At 41.6% G+C, this 25,848-nt stretch overlaps 1 protein-coding gene across 2 annotated transcripts in view; it reads left to right on the top strand.

Annotated features, from left to right (window-relative positions):
* APOO (apolipoprotein O) overlaps nucleotides 1-25,450 on the top strand; it is a 60,245-nt gene extending 34,795 nt beyond the window's left edge. The window contains exons 6-9 of one of the 2 annotated variants that reach the window (XM_045994443.1): nucleotides 6,279-6,370; nucleotides 9,864-9,944; nucleotides 21,620-21,685; nucleotides 25,194-25,450. In XM_045994443.1, the coding sequence (XP_045850399.1) occupies nucleotides 6,279-6,370; nucleotides 9,864-9,944; nucleotides 21,620-21,655 (209 nt within the window). In that variant the 3' untranslated portion in view covers nucleotides 21,656-21,685; nucleotides 25,194-25,450. The remainder of the gene's footprint in view (nucleotides 1-6,278; nucleotides 6,371-9,863; nucleotides 9,945-21,619; nucleotides 21,686-25,193) is intronic. The other variant, XM_045994444.1, reaches the window with a different exon arrangement.
* The last annotated feature ends 398 nt before the right edge of the window (nucleotides 25,451-25,848 follow it).

Raw genomic sequence — 25,848 nt, 5'->3', positions numbered from 1 at the left:
GATAAGATAGATACTCAGTTCGTTCTTTTTATTTGCCAGTTGTCAGAATAATGAGTTGGTTCCTAAAATATGGCTTTCTTAATATATAATTGATATGGTTGTTTTCTCCAGTGTGTTTGATTTTAGACATACATAGATATTATAAAAATATGAAATGGAAGAAATTATATACCCCTGGTTGAAAGGATAATATAGTTATATCCTTTATAGACACATTTACTTGATCAAATTTCCATCTTTCTTTGTTACAGAAAGAGTGAATTTTTATTAACCACAGTCTATTACACCTGAGACTCTGTTTCTATTGTTTTTCACTATTGAAATCAGGCTATTACTCACAGTAAATAGAACTGATTTTGTAGGGATTTTATGAATTTCTGGATGTGTCTGTCGTAGCTTCAAGTTACCAGTGATGATACAAAAAATTTAAAAACACTTAAAAGCTCATAAATCTCACCGGAAATGTGTTACTACACCATACTGCTGGATTCCAAACATTCATAGGAAATAAAGGATGACAAGGTACTTCACTATAATGAGATCAATTTGTTATAAACTACTGAGGTTTCACTGATTATAAAATTCAGACTTTACAAAAATTCCTAAAATGGAGAGTTTATGAACCCTGCAATCAGACCCTCCTAAAAGATTAACTATAATCTTTATAATCTTCGGTACCCATTCCTCCAATTTTAAAAAGCTTTTCTGTACATGCCTTATCTGTTATTTTAGTGCAGAGGCAGGTGGCACCGGTGCCCCTCCCTCAGCCTGTGGAATGAACTCCTGTCACAGTTTCTGTGCCCTCCTCCCGTCCTGGGCAGAGTATATAAGAATTAAAGTTAGAGTTCATTTTTACTAACCGGCTTGCGAAAGAGTTGAACCAACTACCCACCCACCCCCCCACACCGCAAACATTTTCCCCCTCCTTTCTGTAAAGCGGTCCAAAAAAGCATTCCTGTCTTACTTAGATAGCGTTTGAAATTTACAGAGACCTCAGGGCCAGGGTGTTGGAATCTTGGCTACTGCTAGGGAGCCAGGAATGTGGAATCAAGTGAGATTAGCTCCCCCCTGCCCCCGCCGCCTCCATGGTGAGAGCATGGCCCTAAAGCACCATTCCTGTGCTGTGCGTGTGTGTGTGCGTCGCTGTGTGGTCTGGTGTTTGTCCCCCTGCACATCCACTGGGTGACCATCCTAAGGAGAACTGGGGACTGTGCTCTCCCGGGCAAAACAGCAGCAGAAGGACACACACTCCTGCGGGTTCTAGTCCTTCATTTTTGCTTGCTGGTTTATTTTTTCCTCTCTCCTTTTCCTTTTCCCAGGAGGGCTCAGTAGCATTAAAATAATGTAAAACCCGAATTCTTTTTCAAGAAAGTACACAAGGGGGCACCTGGTTGGCTCAGTCGGTTAAGCCTCCAACTCTTGGTTTCGCCTCAGGTCCTGGTCTCCTGCGTTGTGAGATCAAGGCCCGCGTCAGGCTCCATGCTCAATGGAAGTCTGTTTGGATATTCCCTCCCTCTGCCCTTCCCCTCCTTGCTCTCATGCGCTTTCTCTCTCTCTGAAATAAATATATAAATCTTTAAAAAAAAGTACACGTGCACACACATTCCTGCACAAATACTCAACAACGGGTCTTTTCCTCAGGGCTGGGGTAGGAAGGCACGCAGTGAACAGTGTCAGGTGATCACTGAATAAGATGGGCGGGATGGCGAGCATGTTTATTGGGGGTCTGGAGTGCTTTGCAGCCTCCTCCAGGCACACAGTTTCTTTTCTTTTTCTTTTTTCTTTTTTTTTGGTTTAACGTCTACAAATTTTTATTTTTTAATAAAAATTGTATGTTTTTAAGGTGTACGACATGATGTTTTGATATACATATATGTATACATATGCGTAGTGAAATGAATACTCTGGTCAAGCTATTTAACATGCCTTCTATCATAGTTACCTTTTTTTTTTTTTTAGATGAAAGCACCAATAATCTCTCTTAGTAAGTCTCCAGGACTCAGTATTGTTAGCCATGGCCATCATGCCCTACATTACTCGCTAGGCTTATTCATTCTGCATAACTGCGACTTTGTACCCTGTGACCAGCATCTCTCCATCTCCACCCCCACCTCTTCTGGTAGCCACGCTTCTACTGTCTGCTTCTATGCTTTTGACTCTTTTAGATTCCAGATTGTCAGTGAGATCGTGTGGGTTTTGTTCGGCTTATTTCACATAGTATAATGTCCTCTGCGTTCATCCATGTTGATTACAGGTGGCAGGGTCTCCTTTTTCAAAGCCGAATAATATTCCATTCATTTAGGTATCACAATTTCTTTACTTCCTCATCCCTTGACGCTTAGGTTGTTTCCATGTCTTGGCTCTTGTGACTAATGCTGCAGTGAACACGGGTGTGCAGGCATCTGTTTGAGATACTGGTTTCATTTCCTTTGGGTATATACCCAGAAGAGGGATTGCTGGGTCATAGGATAGGGTTTCTTGAGCATAAATGCTAAGGTAGTGCTCCTCATTTGATGAGAACAGCCATGACTGGTGGTGACAAGAGGCACCTCTCTAGGAGGTGAGTGGGTGATCATTCCGAGGAAGTAGACTCAGCCAGGTCACTCAAGGGTGGCAGGTGGTTGTTGCCCACTATCATTGACTTCTGGGGGCTCCTCCCCACTTACTTCCTGAAGTTTTGGAGCCCCCAACTCATTGTGCGAACCATTAGGAGCTGGAGGCCCAAGAGCTGCTGCTTATCAGTTTTCTGCGAATGACCCAGAAATGACTGGTTGTCTGGTGTGCTGTCCTTTACTTGGTCCTCACCTATGTGAGCTCCGAGTGTATAGGTGGGACCCAGGGATAAAAACAATGTGTTCTAGAGTAATTGTATCCTTTCAATCAAGACACTAAGACAAGAAGAGAAACATGAATTTATTACGAGTCTAGATGATAACATTTGTTTTGTCTCCTATGGCCCTAGTTCCACCTTTGGAGATATATCTGTTTAAAGTTTAAAACCAGTAAATAGCACTTAGGTTATTCTGTGTGTTACTAACATACATTGCCGTAGCATCTATCCATGGCCCATGTGAAGCGCCCTGTGCCTCTTGGCAGACACTCTCTAGATCCAAGTTCATTTCTAGAGGCATCTCCTGTTTCACCCTCTATTGGTTTTCTGAACCTTATTCTCAGGCTTCTCTGGTTCTCCGTGCTGCTCCCTCTCCTGCCATTCCCCTTTGCCCAGGGCTCTACGTGCACCTGCGGTGCAAGGGTGTAAGAGCAGCTGTCTTCAGGAATCTTAAACAGACCAGCTTCAGTCAGTCGTCGCTGACAAAATCCAAAGTCAGAGAGGTGAGTGGTGTTGAAACAAGAAAGGAATTTATTTCAGTGAGGCCAACACCCAGAAGACAGTGGACTAGCCTCTCAGAGACTATCTCTAAAGTGCCGAAAATGCTTCCAGGTTTATGTAAGGGCAATGTGGGCCAAAGGTAAGTGCGGGTAGTCAGTGGAGGTCAAGTCCATCGTTGTCTTGGAGTCAGTCACGTGGGGTCCTACTGGCTCAGGGCAGTCCTTACTAATTGAGGGCGGGGGTAGGTTTGGTTCCCACCAGGGGACATTTTGCACACAGGGTCTTTAGCCCGAGTTAAGAGATAAGCTGGAAAGGGAAATTTCAGCATTTAGAAAGTGCAGACTGAGGGGTGCCTACCGGCTCAGTCGTTAGAGCAGGCGACTCTTAATCTCATGGTTGTAGTTCAAGCCCCATGCTGGGTGTAGAGATTACTTAAAAATAAAATCTTAAAAATTTTTCAGAAAGTGTGGACTGAGGTCAAATGGAGGTAGTTGAAGTCCTCTTTCATATACCCCCTTGTGGTCTGGACTAAGACTCAGCTCTGTGGTGGTCTTAGGACATGGCTCCATGCTCTCCTGGATCTGACCCCCTTTTGGGGGGTTCCACGTCCTCTTTTCCTTAGTTTGCTCTGCCATGTTCTTGAACTACATGCTCGAGTCACTTTCAAAAAAGCCCATGTTGGAAGGAAACTTTACAAATCCTTACAAGTCTGGAAATTCCTTCTACCCTCATATTAGGTGAGAATTTAGTTGGGTATAGAATCTGTTTTCCATCAAAATTTTGAAGGCCATATCTTCTAGCATCTGGCATCACAGGTGTGAGTGTCAGCAGCCAGCCTGGATGCCTGTTCCTTCTGAAGTGGTTCATTTTTTTTCCCCCGGAAGCTTTGAGGATCTTCTGTTAATCTTCAGTGTTCTGAACTTCCAGGGTGGTGTGACTGCCTGTAGATGTCTCATTCCTAGTTGGGCATTTTGGTGGCTTGCAACCTTCAGCTGTAGGGATGTAATCTGGTTTGTATTTCTTTGAAAATTTACTCTTGGGGCACCTGGGTGGCTCCATCATTAAGTGTCTGCCTTGGGCTCAGGTTATGAACCCAGGGTCCTGGGATCGAGCCCTGCTTTGGGCTCCCTGCACAGCGGGAAGCCTGCTTCTCCCTCTCCCACTCCCCCTGCTTATGTTCCTGCTCTTGCTGTCTCTCTCTCTCTGTCAAATAAATAAAATCTTTAATAAAAAAAGAAAATTTACTCTCATTCTTTTTCCTTTTTGAATTAGCAATGAAGCTGTTTAAATGACCCTGTATGTCTCTTTTATTTTCTTGTTCATTTTATTCCTTTTGATTTGATTGTTTTTACTTTTGTCATTTCCAAGTAGTTCTTTCTTGTTCTTTGATTATCCCCTTTTCATGGAACCTTTTTTTCTTTTAATGTAGTAGCTGATTAAGTTTATTCAACCATACTTAATAACAGGTGTATTTTTGTTTTTAAGTTCTTTTGTTGCCTGGAGGATCATTTTTTTCCTTTCTTGCTTGTCTCGATCTCGCCTTTTATGCTGCAGGCCTTCCTCAAATGACAAGTATAAGAGCAAGGCGATTGAAATGCTAATAAGAATTTTTTTGTGCTTAGATGGGGCTTACTGGCCAGTAGGTTCTACCTCAGGGTGAGCTGAAAGGGAACTGACTTTATACGGAGGGTGCCTACACCTGGGGCCATTGCAGGTAAAACTCTGCTCTTGGGTATAACGTTCACATGCACAGACACACTGGCTCTCTTGGTTCTCAGCAGAAAATTTATGGCGTTTCTTTAGAGATACTTCTTTTTTTTTTTTTTAAAGTAGGCTCTGTACCCAGCATGGAGCCTAATGCAGGACTTAAACTCACCCTGAGATCAAGACCCCAGCTGAGCTCAAGAGTCAGATGCTTAACTGACTGAGCCACCCAAGCGCCCCTCTTTAGAGATATTTCTCCCCCTTTGTAAAAGTTTGGCTGGACAGACTGCCTGGCCACAGACAGTTTTGCACCAAGATGGCATGGAGGAATAAGAGAATCACCCCTAAGCTCTGCACAGGACTTGAATTTGCATCCTTCCGTAGTCCCCACTTCTCCCTGCCTCCCTCCCTCTTGATCCTTGGTTGCCCTTGCCATCCTCCACAGTACCTCCTTGGGACTTCATAGCTGTGTGTCCTCTTGCCTCTGTCCACTCTCTGTTTTCTGTAAGTTCGATGATGCCTCTCATCTCCCAATGGCGTCTCCACCGATTTCCTCTTCACTGCGGGTTTATTACCTGTATTTTATTCTTTTACTGTTATTTTTATGGAGTATTAGAAAGGTGAGGAGAGCAAGGCTCGTGTTGAGTCCTTAAATAGGAAACCAGTTTACTATTAAAGAACATAAACCTTGGAGACCAAAGTGCCATGTACTTCTTTTCAGAACGTTCTTTATTTTTGCTCCCTTAGAAGTGGTGGTTCTCTTGCACACATTGTGCTGATGAAAGAAACCAGTCACAAAGGACCACACTCTATAACTGCATTTATGTATTTGTATATATGTGGAGTGTCCAGAGTAGGCAACTCTGTAGACACAGAAAGTAGATTAGTGGTTCTCTAGGGATTGGAGTCACAGCGGAATAGGTGGGGTGACTGCTAACAGATATGGCGTTTCTTTTGGGGGTGATGAAAATATTCTAGAATTGATTGTGGTCATGGTTTGCATACTTCTGTGAATACATCAAAATGCATGTACACTGTAAATGGGTGACTTGTGTGAATTATACCTCCCCAAAGCTATGGGGATGTGATGGTTCTTTTTGGTGTGTATGACATTATTAGGCACATTCTCTGCTAATCTAGGATCAAAGAAAAGAAGTCTTAGTCAGTGTTAGGTGTCCAGGGCAAACGGAGATGGTAAGGGTCATGAATCATCTCTTGACATCTACAAGCTTTTATCCTATAGGCTCAAAAATAAAGAAGCTGGTGTATCCACCTGGATTCATGGGACTTGCTGCCTCTCTTTATTACCCACAACAAGCCATCATATTTGTCCAGGTAAGTTAGACGCAGTAAGCTGGGGTGTCCCTTTTTCTTGCTTGTGTATGTTTGGGTTTACTGCTTCATATTTTTTATTTTGCAGCTTTTATTGCACCTGACTAGAATTTGTTTGCACATAAAATGAACTGCCACATTAAATGAACTGCTTTTCTCTGCCATGTGCCTCAGCTCTGGCCCTCCTTCCGATCATGTCTGTATTCAGAGAATGCCCACTAAGTTGAATATTAGTCCAAAGAATCAAGATACCTTTTTGGGGGGCATATTTACATGGAAGTCTAGAGACTCACACTCCACAGCTGCTAGTACGGGTCATTCTCCATTTGGGTGCATGTGCTCACAACCTGTCCTCCTTGGAGTTGCACGCATAGGCCCGTGCTCTGGCCCTCTGCACCTCTCCCCAGGCCTGGTGTCAGCCTCACTTTACTTGCTGGGGGCTTCAAGGCGTGCAGTCCCGTCTGCCGGGAGTACCCCTCTCAGGGCTCTCAGTTGGCTGCTCCTTTCTTTCCCTTCAGACCTCAGCTTGATGGCATCCTGTCAAGTCAGATAACAGAGTTGGCAGGCAAGATGGGTAAAGCTGTGTTTTAGTCTGCTCAGGTTTCCCTCACAAAATACCACAGAGGGAGTGGCTTGAACAACAGAGATTTATTTCTGTGTTGTTCCGGAGGCTGGAAGTCCAGATCACGGTGCTGGTAGGGTTGGTTTCTCTTAGGGCCTCTCTCCTTGTTTTGCAGATGGCCACCTTTTCACGGTGCGTGGACATCCCTCGTGTCTCACCCTCGTCTTCTAATGACACCAGTCGTTTTGGATTAGAGCCCCGCTCTCGTTACCTCATTTAACCTCGGTCACTCCTTTAAAGGCTCTATCTCCAAATAGAGTCACGCTGTGGGTTAGGACTTCAGCATGTGAATTTTGAGAGACACAATTCAGTCCCTAACAGCTAGACCAGCTGTTCGCAAAGTGTGGTCCCTAAACCAGCAACATCAGGATCCCCTGGCCTGTTAGAAATGCACATTCTCAGGCCCCAAGCCAGACCGAAGATGAGGGCCAGCGATCTGGGTTTTAGCAGGCTCCCCAGGGGGTTTGAGTGTCCTTGATGTTTGAGAACCACTGAGAGAGACTAGACTTCCTCAGGGCAGTGGGGTCTGGACTTAGGGGAATTCTAGACATCGAGTGCCTTGGAAACCTGGCAAGAACAAAGCAGGCTTGAGGTTTTGAAGTCCTGGACAGCATCTGGAGACAGGGACCTGCCCAGTTCCTGGAGGTACTCTGTCATGCAGAGACTTGGTCCCAGAGGAGCAGCGGTGCCGTCATTAGAGTTGGGCCCTCAGGGCTCTGAGCCAGGTCGCTCTGACCCTGAGCTCCCTGGAGTGCTCCTGACAGGATTGAGGCTGGATTCCTGGATTGCACTGTAGTCGTAGGTGGGCGCCCAGTGGCCGCAGCTGTGAGAAATGGGTGGCTTTGGTAGCGGATGCCAGGATGGTCTTTATCACATGGGCTTGACACTGTTTAATGCAGTCCTGGAGGCAGAGAGTTAATGTCTCCCTGTCTGCTTCAGCCCCGGCTCAGGAACAGTGAATCACGTCTGCCTGCCCCGGCTCATCAGCACCATCATCCGTCATCTCAGTGTGTTGTGGTCTCACTGGTAAAAGGAGAGGGTGTGGAGGGTGGGCTGGGCTGCTGCTCCAGGAGCACGTGTGGCTGCCCCCTGAGTAGAGAGGCCTTTTTATTTATATGCCACAGCAGACGTTGCAAAAGAGCTTTTGTATTCACGGCCAAGATCGTAGGCTACAAATATGAGTTGTATTCTAATTTATTTTTCAAGTCAGTGGGAAGGAGTGTTTTGTCTTTTATTTGGTACTTAGAGTAAGCCAGAACAAAACAAGTAACTTCATTTTCACTAGACCTAAAACATTAGCGATCTGTTTGGGATGGTGAGGAAGTTCTGGACATGGATAATGGTGATGGTTTCATAACACTGTGAATGCACGTGTGCCACTGAATTGTACACCTAAAAATGGATAAAATGGTAAATCGTATGTATATTTTGCTACAATAAAATGAAAGAGACATCAGTGATTGAAAGGGATTTTCTGTTACTGTTGTAGTGCCATTTAGTTCCTGTGTCAACAGTTGTAATTTTTTTTTTTTTTTATGAATACCCTGACCTTGGACCAGCCATGTAATTGCTCACGTTGTTTTTTGTTCAGTAGTGTTTGGAGAGAAGTACTGTAAGAAAATGCTTAAAGTGATGGCAAATGTTCTTTTCCTCTCAGAAATGTAAAGTACCAAGAATAGTGTCATATATGTGGTAAATGCTCGATATGTCTACCAGTGGGTCCGAGAATCATATATTTTAAGAACAGTTAGAGCAACCGGAAGAAAATAACGACTAGCACTGTGACCTTAGTTGGACTGGTCACTTGGCTACTGAGTATTTCCTTACAATCTTTGCCTACTTACTGCACAGGGTTGTTATTTAGAATAGGGATACTTCATGTGAAAGTGCTTTGTAAACTAAAGTGCTATACATAGATAAATTATTATAAAAATTGGAAAGAATAGTAACTGCTTTCAGAACCTCGCAGTGGAAATTCCTTGTGGAAGAGTAATCAACATAGTTTGTCACGTGTAGGACCAATGCATGCAACTTACTGGGAACTTTTTTTTCTTAACGAAAACTCAGTACTTAAAAATTCAACAGTTAAAGTCAGCTAGCGAAAAGTGGACCAGGGCACTTTTTAAAAAAATTTTTTTAAATGTTTTCAATTTGAGTGTAGTTGCCACACGATGTCACATTAGCTTCAGGTGTGCGACATAGTGATTTAACAAGTTGATCCGTTGTGCTGTGCTCACACAAGAGCAGCTCCCATCTGTCACCGGGCAGTGCCATCACAGTATCATAAGAAGATGTGAGCGTCTTGGCCCCAGAGTGTTCTGTGACCCCAGCGCCTACCTCTCAGGATGTTGTAGAAAGGATCTTGGATCAAGAGGCAAAATCCCTATAGAAACGTGAAGACTTTTATGTTTTGGGGGACCTGGGAAAACTAAGACCATCTTCATGAGGTTCACCTATTTTTTTTTTTTAACTAGGCCCCTAAAATGAGTGAGTAATTTTCACGTGCCTTGTTGGTTGGCTATGACGTGTTAGATGTGATAGGCAGAAGCCTTCTTTCTGTGTCTCGTTTTCAGGAATTTCACCTGTCAGTGGTTGACTTCCTTCATTTTCCCCCTTATTCACCTCTAATTTATGGCAAATTATTTCAAACACTGACTGCATGACCAAACTGTGTTTTCTTTTTATTGCTACGACTCTCACTATCTTTGTATTTGCTTTACGTTGCCCAGCCTTAATGTATATGCCCCAGGGCTTCTGGGGTCGTTGTATGCTTAACTACAGTTCTTTTGGAAACAGGAAAAAGGAAAGTGGAATATTCTTATTCTTACCAGTCATGTATAGAAAAGTAATGGATCTTTTATATTTTGCTTCAAGGTCAGTGGGGAGAAATTATATGACTGGGGTTTACGAGGATATATAGTCATAGAAGATTTGTGGAAGGAGAACTTTCAAAAGGTGAGAAAGATCTTTTTCATTATTTCCCTTTTGGTTTAAATATATGGTCTCTTTAGGGTTTTGTAAGATTCTTGATAACACGGTTGCCTGATCCTGCTTTTTCTGTTTGTTTTCATTACGCCTCTAGCTCAGATTCTCATTGGTGGCCTTTATTGGAGGAGCAAGAGAACCTCTGTGTATTTGGTTATTACCAGTAAGGCTAAAAAGTGGTGACCATGAAATGCATCCCACTGCACTCGTAGATCATCATTTTCTCTCTCTTGTATTTATAATCTGTTCAACGTGTAGCATATTTTCTGAAAGTTTTATCAAAACTGGATTCATAGGGAGCATACTGTGTTCCCAGGCAAAAAAAACACCACCACCACCAAAACACACACACACACACACACACACACAAAACTAAACAGGGCTCTCCTCTTGCTGTTATATTTATTATGGGCTCCCTCCTTTACTTTAGCATGACGTGATTCCCTGGCTTCCTTGGCCCAGTTAAGGGCTTGACCCATGGTATAAGGGGGCAATTAGCCACCAGCCACAGACCATATTCTCTGTTATGACTGGTGGATGAGTGGCAGAGGGAAAAGACTGTGTAATTGTAAGAGGGTGTCCTCTTTCATCTCTTCTTGCAGCCCCATAGCTGAATGAATGTTGCCCCTGTTTGCTAGAACATTTTTTCCTCTGATAAGGAAGAATGAGTATAGAATAAGGTATCATGTCTCCTCCAAGCCCTCCGAGGCACTGCTCAATAAGGAAGAATTAGGGTTCTTACATTAACATAGCTTCTGCATTATAGATGGAAGGAAGTTCATTTTGAGTTCTGTTATCTCAAGTCAAAATACTCTCTAAAAATACAAAGAACTGTGTCACAATTGAAATCCAGTTTTGAACTGGAATTTGGATGTAACATTATAGAATCAGTTGTAAGCCATCCTCATTATTTACAGAAATAGTCTTCCAGTGAAATCTTAAGACTCATGTTTGTGTTAGTAGTAGCTAAAGGAATTAGTCTCTCTGGAGCCTGTTTAAGCTAGCTTTGAGTAGGAAGTTCTGTGTTAATATCAAGTACCCTTTGGCAATCTCCTTTAAAGAATAAACACCCCTAGTTTTGTTTCCATTCCTCTGACATTTTCTTTGGCAGCTTGCTTTCCTGTTTAAAGAATTTCTTAAGTCCACACCGAGTTTTATATGGGAAAGGAAATAGAATGCCAGGAAGGGGGTGCCTGGGTGGCTCAGTGGGTTAAGCCTCTGCCTTCGGCTCAGGTCATGATCTCAGGGTCCTTGGATCGAGCCCCGAATCACGCTCTCTGCTCAGCAGGGAGCCTGCTTCCCTGCCCCCGGCCTCTGCCTACTTGTGATCTCTCTCTCTGTCTGTCAAAAATAAATAAAATCTAAAAAAAAAAACAAACAAAAAAAAAAAAGAACGTCAGGAAGGCTCTACAGAGCCCTAGAAAGAAACGTGGAAAATGAAACTCATGCTCAGTTCCACGTGCTCACTGTGGTGGTGGCAGGGACACACGTGCCCTGAAGCCAGTTGTGGGGGGGGTCTCCTGGGAGCCTCTGAGTGCTCACCGTGGTGTCCGTGGGCAGCTCAGTCCCACTGTGCATGAAAGCCGAGGAGGGGATCCCCCCAGAGCCTCTAGCTTGGAAATAGCTTTCTTTGCTCTGAGAATTCAGCCCAGGGGAGAAGCAACGGGACTGTGGTTGGAATGCAGGTTAAACAGGTCAGCATTTTATGGCAATTTGAAAACGTTAGATATTAAAGCCACTCACATTTATATGTGAGTCTTTGGGGAATGAGAGAGTAAAGATGTCCAATTAGCTCACAGTTGGCCTGGATTTTTTTTTCTCTGGTCTTCTGTGCTCTTATCCTCTTCAGAGTCATTGAGAATGTAATGTTCTTTCATTTGTTTACCGTGAAAGCGTAATCTCTTCCTGACCCTTGTGTGTTCTCACTAGAAGGTAATAAAATTGATGTTGACTACTTAAACATTTCACACAGGTTTTAAATGAAGAACAACAGGAGGCTCTAATCAAATTTTTATAGACTTAGATATCAGGAATTATCTGATGGTGAAATGCCATTGTTTTTTATTGATTGCGCTTCCCCCTTCTTGTTGGCTTTTATGGGTTTCAGTGGTTTTTATTTTGTTTCACGGATGAGAACAAAGATTTAAGTTACCCTGGAACAGGAATCCTTTGGGACCCAGGAACTGTGTCTCTGAAGGGACCTGGGGGGATGCTTCGTGATTGAGAGTTTTGTTTGTTTCTTAGCTTATTTGGAAATTGGTTTTCTTTTTTTTTTTTTTTTTTTTGTTGCTTTCAGATTTTTTTTTCCATTTTATTTATTTTTTCAGCATAACAGTATTCATTCTTTTTGCACAACACCCAGTGCTCCATGCAAAACGTGCCCTCCCCATTACCCACCACCTGTTCCCCCAACCTCCCACCCCTGACCCTTCAAAACCCTCAGGTTGTTTTTCAGAGTCCATAGTCTCTTATGGTTCGCCTCCCCTCCCCAATGTCCATAGCCCGCTCCCCCTCTCCCAATCCCACCTCCCCCCAGCAACCCCCAGTTTGTATTGTGAGATTAAGAGTCATTTATGGTTTGTCTCCCTCCCAATCCCGGGGGTAGGGGGATAGGAGAAGAATAAATGGAAATTGGTTTTCAAGTCAGGCTTGAAATTAGCAGTCTCAATTAGATGCAATCTGATTCATGGTTGTCCATAGTTACCACTGTAGTGATCTAACAAAGGTACGTGCTTGTGGTTCTAAACAGTCAAAATGAATCTGTGGACAGCGTATTTAAAACAGGGCCCTGAAATTTTCAGTGGTGGGAATGATGGCTCAGTTCTCAATTACATTATTTGCCATGGAGTTGTATTACTCTCAGAGACCCTAAATAAGTCTGTGGCATTTTTCCTCTCTGCCACATCCCTTTTCCCCTTTTAGAAATTGATACTACATGTTTGCACTGAGTCTTTGACTAGTAGTTTGGATGAGGTGGTCTTTCAGTTGTCATTGCTTTTGGTCAGGTCAGAGAAATTTATCCGCTTCAGCTAAAATGAACTCTTTGTCAGAACTGTGAAGCAGTGATGAGTGTGTCCAAAAATATTGTGAGCCTAGTGTTGTCTAGGGTTTGTTTTTGTTTTTCAGATAGAAAATACCTGTTGGGTTTTAAACTCTGTCTACAGGGGCACCTGGCTGGCTCAGTCAGTGGAACATGCAACTCTTGATCTCGGGGTTGTGAGTTCAAGCCCCACATTGGGTGTCTACAGAGATTACTTTAAAAAAAATCTTAAAAAAAACTTATGTTTACAGACACACACACACACACACACACACACACAAAGACTGAGTTTAAAATCCAACACTATAATGACCACGTATATACCTATCATCCACCCACCTTTAAAAGATAGGCAATTACTAATGCCTTCCAGGTTCTCCATGCCCTCCCTCTCCTGCACCTGTCTCCCCAGAGGGAACTACTATCCAGAATTTGGTTTTTCATCTCCTTGTTCTTCTTCTAAAACATTGTAGCTGAACTTGCCTGTTTTTTATCTTTAAAATATATCAAATACACATACAAAGAGTTTATCTAAATGGAATCTTACTATGTGTACTATTGTGTTCCTTGTTTTGCCCCCTTAACATGTTTATGGCCTAGTATGGCTACAGTCTATTCATTTTCACTGCTGTAGGATATTCCTTTGTGGGAAAATAACCATGTTGATGACTAGTTGGGTGATATTCCGTTTATTGTTTCACACACAGCTGTGAGCATTTTTGTACCTGTGTCAGGTTTATTAGGAGTTTCCCTAGGCCGGGATTCCTGTTCATAGGGTCTGCACATCAGTTTTACTAGATGACGCCAAGTCGTTTTACGAAGTGGTTGTTTCCAGTTTTGCCATCTGGTAGCTTTAAAATAGTTTTTCACTGTGGGGTGTGTGTTTGTGTGCCTGCCTATGCGCGTGCGCGCGCGTCTGTGATTTTACTTTATTCTCCAGTTTTTATCTTGAAAAAATTTCAAAACTACAGAACAGTTGCAGAAATAATAATGACTATACCCTTCACTTTGATTCACCAGTTAACATTTTGCCACATTTGCTTTGTCTCTTATTTTACACGTGCGTGGGCACTCACACACATGTATTTTCTTTTTCTGAACTATGTGAGAATTAGTTGTGGGGATCATTGCACTTCCCACCCATATCTAATTCAGCGTGTATTTCCAAAGAACGCGGACATTCACTAATACAATCGCAATACCATTATCACACTGGGGAAAGTTAACATTTCCTTGTTTCCGTAAGCCTTACCTCATATGCAGTCCATATTTGGGTTTCCCCAGCTGCCCCAATAATGTGCATTCCTTCAACAACTTTTTAATTTCTTTTTTTTAGCTTAGTGAATTAGTGTAAGGCAAGCTCCCTCGTGACCATCATCTAAAGATAAAAAACAGAATTTTTCCAGCCTTCCTAGAACCCCCTCTATGCAGCTCACTCCAATTACAGTTCTCTCCCTCCATCCAAAATTATCCATTACCCTGAATTTTATAGTAATAGCTTTCTTATTTTTCTTTATGGTTTTGTCACCTAAGTATTTATCCCTGTCACTTTAGTTTTGCCTCTTATTATTTCTGACTTTATATGCCTTTTAAGTCTTTTTCCCTCTCCCCCTTTTTAAGTCACTTTTATCTTTTATAAATTTTTTTAAAAAGATTTTATTTATTTGACAGACAGAGATCACAAGTAGGCAGAAAGGCAGGCAGAGAGAGAGGAGGAAGCAGGGTCCCCGCTGAGCAGAGAGCCCGAAGTGGGGCTCGATCCCAGGACCCTGGAATCATGATCTGAGCCAAAGGCAGAGGCTTTAACCCACTGAGCCGCCCAGGCGCCCCTTAAGTCACTTTTAATCTACAGGTTCCCCTTCCATCATTTTTATTTTCCTTACAACATATCTGTTAAAAGAACCTGGCATTTGGGACCTAAAGAGTCTCCATTGGTTTGGGTCTTGGCTGATGGCACATTTGACCATGTTGCTGTCTTCTCTGCATTTCCTGCAGATTGGCAGCTGGATTCAGATGATTGATTGATGAGGTTTGTGTTTGATCCTTTTGGCAAGGCTGTAGGTCTGCATATGCACCTAAGTCTAGTTTTCACTTTGCTGGTTTGGTGTTAATGGGTATTGACGCCCAGTGCCTAGACCCATGGATTTATTGGGGGTTAGAAAAGAGACTATGGACTCTGAAAAACAACGAGAGGGTTTTGAAGGGGCGGTGGGGTGGGAGGTTGAGGAACCAGGTGGTGGGTAATAGGGAGGGCACGTACTGCATGGAGCACTGGGTGTGGTGCAAAAACAATGAACACTGTTATGCTGAAAATAAACAAACAAAAAAAAAGGTTATATTCTACCTCTGTCATGTCATTTTTCACATATTAGCTGCAATACTTTAATACTGGAACTACTTCTTCTCATCTACTGTTTAGTTGCCCAGTTAGAGGAAAGACAGGATAAATGCTTTGTTTTTTCTCTTATGCATCCAGTTTTCAAAATAATGGATCGGTTCCCTCTCATCCTCAGAGGGTCATCAGTTTTTTAAATATAGTTATGAATTTGTAGATTTATACATATTTGGATTTGAATGTTTTATGATTCATAGTCCTTATTTAAATTCAAATTATCCCACTTCAGCTAGTAGAAGTTGGCTTTGAGTCCTTTTTACATGACCCAAGTAGTCTGATGGCTTCCTCATTATCTGGCATGTTACAATGGCTTCAGAATTTCTCATTGTGGTTTTAATGTACATTTCCTTGATCACTAATGAGGTTGAGCATTTTCACGTGTTTATTGGTTTTTTCTTCCTGACACACCTACTCCTGTCTTTTGGCCATTTTTTGGTATGAGTAATGTGTTTCTACCTTAGTGATTTACAGGGGTTCTTTATTTTTTTTTCCTAGAAGCTAATATTGTGGGTCACGTGTTGGCAGATGCCTTCTCCCAGTTTGAGGGTTGTCTTTTCAGTTTGGGTGTCATTTGACAATCAGAAGTTCTTACTGTAGTTGGTTTTATTGATTTTTTTTCCATTATGGTTTTTCCCTCTGAGTCTAGGAGCTTAATAAAAGCCTGAAACTATTTACTGATTGCCCATTGCTGATCTGAAACCCTTTCGCAAGTATCAGCCCAGTGTGTGAGTATCCGAGATGGATGCCAATTGTGGGCGTGGGGCCCCAGGGTCACAGATGGCTCTTTTGGAGTTGTCCTATAATTAGCCAGACATAGCAGTGTGTCTCAGTAAATGGCACGTTTAGTTTTCACTAGGTTTAAAAAAAAATGTAAGAAGTTACTATGAAAAAATTGTAGAATGACCGTTAAAGGCCAACAAAAACTAAAAAGCAAGATCTTAATAATTCTTTAAAGGGCAGGAAAATCCGTGAAGAAATATAAACCTGTTACTAATGCAAAAAGCGAGCAGAACTTCTGAAGCCGGGCTTTTAATAGTTGTGTTCAGGCCCCTGCTGGCTCAGCAGGAAAATGAAAGGGAAGCAACAGCCACCACCCTGCGTAAATACACCGCGCTTTCTCTTCCTCCATTCCAAATTCCACAGCTTGCTAAACACACTCAAGTTTAGCTCTCAGTAAGTTGCGTGGTTTCACAGTGATCCTTTTGGGTATTTCTATCCCAGACTGAGAAATACTGCGTGATTCAACTTACATGAAGTGTCTGAAATAGTCAGACTCGCAGGCACAGAGAGCAGAATGGTGGTTGCCAGGGGCTGGGTGTGGGGAAGGGGCTCAGGGAGTTACTGTTCAAGGGGTATGAAGTGTCAGTCACGCGAGATGAGTATGTTCTAGAATCTGCCGTACTCCACTGTGCCTGCAAGTCAACGGGACTGAATCGTACATTTCAGAATTTGTCTGGAGAGTCAATCTCCTGTTAAGTCTTCTTAACACAATAAAATATAAATAAAAATAAGGGCAATGTGGTGGGTTTTCCATAAAGCTAAATTTGTTCTGAATTGGTGCCTTTTCTGGTGTCAGCTGTTTAAAAACTAAAGGTACTAGGCAATGAATTTTTCTTTTTTCTTTTTCTTAACATCACTACTTAACAAAATAAAAAGTTACAAATTCTGGGCAAGGGGAGCGTCTCCTGTTTTGAAAGGCATAAAGCTTTTGCATCAGGAAAGGTGGACCAAGCAGAATGCGGCCTCGCCTGGCGGCTGAGAGCGTGGACTCCGGAGCAGATGCTCCAGGCCCTGCCTCGCCTCTGCCTCTTACAAGCCTTGAAACCTGGGGAAATTGCTCAGGCACTCTGGGAAATGGGAGTAAGACCACATGGGGCTGCTTTGAGGGCAAAGTGAGTTTATCCCCATAAGAAACTTAAAAAATGGCAGACTCTCGCACGTGGCAGCCATGACAGATGTCCTGTGACACTGCATACTTTTGCTTCTGCTTGAGAAGCCGACAGCTCCTGATGGGAAATGGAACCGAGGGGCTTATATCCACTAGTCCAGAGTCCTCCCACCAGTGTTTTAGTTTCCCATCCTGCCAAAACAAATGACTACAAATTTACTGGCTGAAAGTCATACAAATTTATATTCTCTTAGACCCCCGTAGGTCACAAGTGTAAATCAAGGTGTCAGCAGGGCTGCATTCTTCTCTGGCGGCTCCAGGGGAGAATGTATTTCCCCCCTCATTCAGGCTGTTGACAGAATTTGTTTCAGTTCCTTGTGGTTGTAGGGTCAAGGTCTGTTTTGCTGGCTGCCAGCTGAGGCCTGTTCCTAGCTTCTAGAGGCTGCAGCTTTCCTTGGCTCACAGCCCTCTTCCTCCATCTTCAAAGCCAGCCACTGCAAGTTGAATTCTTTTCATGTCCCATTCTCTGACCCTGTCTTCTGCCTCCCTCTCCGACTGTTGCAACCCATGTCATAATGCAGAATAATCTCCCTATTGGAAAGTCAGCTGAGAGCAGCCTGAACCTCCAGGCTACATAAATTCACCTTTGCCACGTAAGGTAACACAGTCACAATTCCCAGCATTAGGATGCAGACATTTTGGGGGGAGGCTTGATTCTGCTTACCTTAGCCAGTGAACCAGGATATCACTGGGGTTTTTAACAGGTCATTTATCCTTACTTTTATTTCTTCGTCAAAAAGATATGTGATCTTTTACCTAGGATAAATAATGTTTATTGAGTACTTGCTGTGAGCTCGACCTTGGGTGCTAAACACTTTGTTTACAAAGAGTCTGTGGCAGGTTCTTTTATTATCCCCACTTTGTGAACAAGAAAACTGCATTTGGAGAAGTTAAGTAGTTGATCAAAATAATCAGCTGGTGAGGGGCTCAGACATTTCAGTGGGCTGGTATCCCTCAGAGGTTTGTCTGGAAATCCCTCTTCACGTGGCAGTGCATACTAATTAGAAGTACATGTTTGGACTAAAACAAGTGTTTTGATTTTGCTAATAGAAATTATTATTCGTGTTCATGGCTGTGGTAAGAAAATAAATTTTCTTCTATAGCCTAGCCAAGTTGACACATAAAACGAACCATCATAGCGCTATTTACCTCATTCCTCTAGCCCTGTATAGTCCAATATGGCAACCACTGGCTCTTGAGTTCTTGAAATATAGCTAGTCTGAATTGAGGTGTATGCTGTACATGTAAATTCACAGCAAACTTAGAAGACACTGTAAAAATAAAAAGAATGTAAACTATCATTATTTCTATACTGATTATATGTTGAAATATTAGTATTTTAGATATGTTGGGTTAAGTAAAATGTATTAATTGTCAAAAAACAGGCGAACCATAAGAGACTATGGACTCTGAAAAACAACCTGAGGGTTTTGAAGGGTCAGGGGTGGGAGGTTGGGGGAACAGGTGGTGGGTAATGGGGAGGGCACGTTTTGCATGGAGCACTGGGTGTTGTGCAAAAAGAATGAATACTGTTACGCTGAAAAAATAAATAAAATGGAAAAAAAAACAAAAAATACAATGAAACCTGGGCGCCTGTGTGCCTTGGTTGGTTGAGCTTCTGACTCTTGATTTCGGCTCAGGTCATGGTCTAAGTGTCCTGGGATAGAGCCCTGTGTTGGGCTCCATGCTCAGTGGGGAATCTGTTTGAGATTCTCTCCCCTTCCTGCTCCTCCCCACACTGACACACACTCTCTCTCTAAAATAAGTAAATCTGAGAGCAGTCACCCCGCCGAAGCTCCCCTAAATAAATCAGTCCTAAAAAAAAGTGAAACCTGATAGACATCAAAAGTAAATTATAAGGAGAATCAGTTATAAAATATTTCAAATACAACTATCTGAAAAATAACCAAAAAAGTTAATTTCTGGCTTTTGTACTTAATCACAGTCTGTCTTTTGAAGTTGGAGAATTTCTTTTTTATTTTTCTGAGATCATGGCAGTTTCTGCCAAGAGAGATCTGATTTGTAATAGGGTGGAAGGGCTCAATATTTCTTTAGTGAGATATTTGACTGTCATGTTTTGTTATACTATAAGTGATACGTAACCAAACAAGAAAAATTTCCTAGCAACAGAGTTGTTTTCCTCAACCAGAAGAATATTTTATGTGCCCATTTTCTGAATGTCCAAAAGATAAAAAAAAAGCTTATGAATTTAGCATCTTACATTTTTGAGATCGAGATGCTGGTGAATATAGATAGTAGAATATATAAGAATATCATTAGAAGTACTTGACAAGCACGGGGCACCTGGGTGGCTCAGTGGATTAAAGCCTCTGCCTTCGGCTCAGGTCATGATCCCAGAGTTCTGGAATCGAACCCCGCATCAGGCTCTCTGCTCGACAGGGAGCCTGCTTCCCTTCCTCTCTCTTTCTGCCTGCCTGTCTGCCTACTTGTGATCTCTGTCCATCAAATAAATAAATAAAATCTTACAAAAAAAAGAGAAGTACTTGACAAGCATTACATTAAGGTAATTCACACCTAATATATTTAACTAGGTAGAGAACTATATGGCTTTTATGATGGACCCATTTGCTGGACATGGTTATTGCACTTACCTTCATAAATGAAGTCTCTTTTTGTTTTTATGTCTTCTTGTTTTTCATTAATTGCATACCCGAACATTTTTTTTTTACCCTCATCAGATCTCTAGGTTCTCTTGCATTTCATTTGTTTATTCAACAAATGTTTAAATACCATGTACTTAGGAGGTCCTAGGGATATTGTGCCCTCACGAAGCCTATATATTAGTAAATGATTCAGCTTATATATTAGTAAATGACTGGAGGAATTCTACAAATCAGGAAGCACATGGATGCTGTGAATGTGAATAAAAGGGTCTCATCTAAATCAAAGGACACATGATGGGAAAGCCTTGATCTAGAGGATGAATAGCATTTAGCCAGGCAGAAAGTGGGATTTACCAATCTAGGTCAAGGGATACGTTTTGCAAAGTTCTCATCCTAGGAAAGAGCTTGGCAGGTTGGAAAAGCTGCAGCAAGAAGGCCTCTGGGTGCATTTGTGTTTGTGTGTGTGATTGTGGCTCTCAAGGAATACAGTAAGGCACATGGTACTGAGTCCTGTAGAGAGAACTCTGTTCAGAGCAACAAGTAGATGTGGGTGTTGTGTGATGATCTGCCAAGCAATACACGGGGCCTTGTTCCCCCCAACTTCATCATCAAGTGGATGTGGTCTGGAGACAGGGTAACCATATAATTTATCATCCAAGTCAGGATATGCTTGAGAGTGAAAGGGGGTGCTGTTAATTATACTGGGACAGTGGGTATAAACCTGTATAACTTGGGCATGCCAGGATATATGATCACCATGCTTACAGACCAGTTTTCAGCCACTCCGATAAGCCTGGAGTTGCCTAGAAACCATGCTCTGAAATTACGGGGTTGGTTATATGTTCCTGCTTTCTTACTAGCCCCCCTTCACCCATGGATAACTGCAAGAAGGTCACCAGGAGAACCTGCACCTAGTCTAGACCATGGGATCCCAGCCCTTTTGCCCGCTTACCTACAGCCTATTGTTTTGGTGTTGCCATCTCGTGAGAGTTCACCTCCTCCATGGATATCAGTTCTTACTAACATGTTTTCAGATTACCGTATTGAAAACATATAGGGAGGAAAGTAAAGCCTTCAACCTTTACCGCATGAACTTTTCCTACTAGAAACTTTCCTACATCACTTCTGGTAGATGACATGACCTAATTATACGTTCCCAGATGGTGGCCAGACAGAATGGGTGTGGTCCAATTATAACCCTTTTCACAGTAAACATGTTTCGTGATTTGGCCCCTATGGTGGCTGATACACAGAGAAGAACAGCTTTATTCTTTATTTTTAATTTTTTAAAAAATTCTTTAGCTTTGGCAGCGCACGAAGTAGCAAAGAAATCTTTTCACTCTTGGATTTTTTTTTTATAGAATCAGCTGTTTGGCTGAATCTCTGTGGTGAGGATTAATGGAGATTTAGTTCCTGCTCTTCTCTGTGCCTAAGTCAGTGTCTACAGCAGGGCCCTCAGGGAGCCCTTGTAATTCCTTCAGCTAACTGAGAAATGGGTCAGGTTGCGCTATAAGAATATTTAATGTAGTATTCAGCCAAATACTGAAGATGGGCATGCTGAGACATTCCAGTCTTTCTTTAGAAGCATCACTATTTCTTTTTAAATTATATTAATATTCTTAATTTTTGTTTTATAAGCCAGGAAATGTGAAGAATTCACCTGGAAATAAGTAGAATGCTCCATGCTCTGCCCATTTTAATCAGGTAAAGAACAAGAGAATTCTCTAGTTTTTTTAAGCCTTGTTAGCACCAGCTGAAATGACTTGTTCTTGATTTAACTCAATTAATTATAGCAGTTTCAGCTTCATGTAGATCCATTAGGGCCAGTATGATGTTTCATTCCATCTTTAACTTGTGGACTTAGGTGCCTTCACTTGTTTGTGTCCATTCCTGAGAAGTTCCTTTTTAGACAAGCTAGAACTTGGCAGTTGGGATTTGCCTAACAAAACTGTTTCAAACAATTGAAAAGTGCCATTATTTCTTAGGTTTGTGTTTTTTTTCAAGTAACACTTTACTATTGTAGGCATCCTTGTATTCATCTGATAGTCATTAAATAAACATTTGTTGAATGAGTGATGGTTGTAGAGAAGCTCAAGATTATATGGAAATATTATCATAAGTGCCATAGGGAATTCATAGGTGTAATTATTCTTTCTTTAAAGATTGAGTTACCTCAGGCTAGAGGAATTTAGGATACCAGATGAAGTCAGAAAATCGGTGTGATTTCTTCTGCTCTTATACTCGATTCACTGTCTTCATTCATTTGTTCAATATTTACTCATGAATACCAGCTAAGTATAAAACACTAGTTATATTAATGTTAGTTTGTGTATATATTAAAAATGCTATAATAGCACTTGTGATTTCCTGATAAGATTATATTGAGTTTGGAAATAATTAAATATTGAGCTGCAAAAAGTGGCTTGATTCTGGCATATCTATGAAGAGGAATGTTATTATGTTTCAGTAATTATTTAATTGCATGGAAGTTTGTTAAATGAAAAATCAAGGTAGTATGGTACGTTTTGAGAAAGAATAAAGACCAGGAAATACAACAAAAAATTTAAGTATATATCTTGGTATAGTAGAATTATGGATGTTTTTTATAGTTTTTGTTCTATATAACTTTCTATATTCTAAAATATTCTGCAGTGAATATGAATTTTATAGTCTTTTTTTAAATCACTGCTACATTTAATGTAAATCATGACTTCTATTTACAATCCATGAAAGCCTTCAGTGTGAGGTTTTTCTTTCTCAAGCTGTCTCCATACTTTTAGGGATGCAGAGAGTCATATAGTCTTAGAATTTGAGAGGGGTCCTCTGGCCCCCCAGCCAGCCTCAAGCATAAATACCCTGTTGCCCTGTGTGTTCTTACTTTTCATCCTCACTGATAGGCACCTCACCCCACAGGGCAGTCATCTTTGGACAGTTCTGATTTTTAGGAAGCCGTTTCTTATACTAAGCAAAAATATGTCTTTTTGTAACTCTGATGCAGTGGTTCTGATCCTGCCTTAAGGGTCACAGAAAACAAACCCAGATCCTCTTTCACATCTCAGCCCTTCATATGGTAGCCCCGAGTCGTACTTCTCAAATTTTATCATACAAACAAATTACTGCAGAAGCATGTTAAAAGACAGAGGCCTAAGCCCCACCCCCAGAATCAGCATCTCTGGAGAGCCAGGCCAGATGCGTACCAGGTGGATCTGCTATTGGAAGAGAGACTAGAACTTGAGCAGCCAGGAAACCACATGTGTCCTCCAGAAACTTGACATTGAATATATTATGTTTCACTGCAGGGACAATGAGACTTGGAATACAGGGAAACTACATAAATATCTATTTCCTCTTTCCAAAATACTCTGGGCCAGGGTTCAGCTTACTGTATATACAACCTTGATTTCATTCTTCACTTTTTTACTTCTCTGTTGGAGATGGAGTTTTCAACTATAAAAGCGATACATATTTGTTGTAAAGAAATTTTTTTGCGGGTGTCTGGGTGGCTCAGTTGGTTAAGCAGTTGACTTTGGCTCAGGTCATGATCCCAGGGTCCTGGGATCCAATCAAGCCCTGTGGCCAGCTCCCTGTTCAGCGGGGAAGCTGCTTCTCCCTCTTTCCTTGCCCCTCCCCCCGCTTGTGCTCTCATGCTCTCTCTCAAATAAATAATAAATAAAATCTTTTTAAAAGGAAATTTTTTTAGATAAATATTTTTAGTTTGTCTGGTCTTCTGTTCCTTTTCCATGGTTAATTTCTGTTAATAGTTTGACATACCATTCCAGAATTTTTTCTCTGTGTGTAAATGTGTGCACAGCCATACATACCTTCTTTTGGTTTTTTGACAGAATGAGCTCCTATTCCTTGAATTGTTTTGCAAGTACATTGAAACCTCCATGAGGGAACATACCTCAATTTTATTATCACACCCAAGGAAATTAACACTAATTGTTTAATATCATTTCATATTTAGGTAGTATGCAGATTTCCCTGATTGTCTGTTTGCATTTGGTTTTTTTGAATCAGGATCCAAACAAGATCTTCCCGTTACATTTGACTGATAGGTCCCCGAAGTCCCTTTTAAACTGTAATAGATCCTTCTCCTTCATTTTCCCTTTGCCATTCATTTTTTTGAAAAACAGGCCTATTTATCCTTTAGAAGATCCCATGTTCTGGCTGTGGCTGAGTACATCCATTTAGTGTTACTCTGTTTACCTCTTGGTTCTTCTCTTCTCTGCATTTTCTGTAAACTGATAGTTAGATCTGAAGGCTCCGTCAGATTGAGGCTCTGTTTTGGTAAGAATAAGGCAGTACTATCTTTAGCTGTGTCGAACAAATGAAGTAACTTGCCTTTTTTCCACTTAATTTCTTACGTGCATCTTTTTCTCTTAGTACTTAGAGATCTATCTTATTCCTCCTCTTAGCTGCTGCTTAATAATTTCCAAGTATGGGCTCCCATGGCCTGTTGAATCCTTATCAATATAGGTCATTTCCACTTTGCAGTTTTAACAAAGCAGTAAATGTATTGAATTCTTAGAGAAGTCCTAAAGAGATTAATAAACCGAAATGGAAAAGGTAAGCTAGAGGTTTACATGTTTAACTTAGGAAGTTTTTGGTTTTATACTAAAAGATATATTTGTATCTAAAACTATATCTCTAAAATATTGATAAACCTCTAATTGCCAAGTAGATTCTTTACATCTTGGGAAGAAAGCAATCTGGAGAAGAATTCCTTTGTCTTTGGTATGTCTTTGGATAATGTGTGTTCCACTCCAGAGAAGAATAGTGAGGTGATATGAGGACAGGTATACACCAGCCTGATGGTGATGTAATCACACTCTCTTCTTCAGCAGATGGACGGAAATGTAGTTGTTTGGTTTTTCAGAAGGGGAGAGTTGTGGTGTGCGCTGTGCCATTTAAGCATTTATTTTTTGTGTATTCATCCATCTGTCTGTTTAGTTATGCTCAGGTACACAGCCAGTTGAGAATCTGAATGTAGTTTGGGTGAAACACAAAACCTTCCTGCTTTGTAGTTAAGTGTCTGTAAAATAGAAATAATTACAGTTTTCTCTGGCGCACGAAGGTCCTTATGGTCATAATAGTAATGTAAATATTTGATGGTTTCTCAATTTAGCCCTAATGAATTTTCAAAAAACAAAGTTTTAGAGTCTCTTTTTCCCCCCCTGGCAGTTTACTTATGGCTTTCTTTTTCTTTCAGTTATAGGTAAACATTGGAAACTCCATGTGGTAAACCAATATTTCTACAGAAAAATGGCAGAGAAGTCAGTACTGAACATAGTAAATTGGCTTTCTTCTTCAGGATAAACTATGCTAGGCTTCTTTGTTATCTTGGGTGATACCATACTACAAGTGGACTAATCGGAAATCCTTTCACCTAGAGAGAATGTCTAGCCTTAGAACTCGTTCTCATGTTGCTATTTATGTACATAATTAAAATTCCAAATTAAAAAAAAAGTTGCTTTGCTTTTTTTTTAATGTTCTTGAGTGCCAGTTGAAGCCTATCCAGTGCCCATGTGTGTGGTATGCATGGTTGTGTGTGTGGTATGTCTGAGTGTACGTGTGTGTGTGCACGCACGTGCACGTGTGAAAGAAAACCGTTAACTCCCCCCAGGGCAGTACCAGCTGGCGGTGTGCACGGCACAAGCCCCACGAGAGTTGAGTCAAGCAGAGCGGCTTCGGAGCAGAGACATGAGGCTTCACCGGCCAGCATGAGAACGTAACTCGGAAGTAATAGCTGGCCTGACAGCGATGAGAAGACCTACGAAAGGAAACAGTCACCATGACCCCTTGTTGTGTTCCGTTGCCTCCCAGCTTAAACAGATCTTCCGCTTCTCGTGTGCTGGTGGGAGATG

Source organism: Meles meles, chromosome X (assembly GCF_922984935.1).
Source record: "Meles meles chromosome X, mMelMel3.1 paternal haplotype, whole genome shotgun sequence".
Classification (NCBI taxonomy): Eukaryota; Metazoa; Chordata; class Mammalia; order Carnivora; family Mustelidae; genus Meles; species Meles meles.
This window is presented reverse-complemented; position numbering and strand designations above follow the sequence as displayed.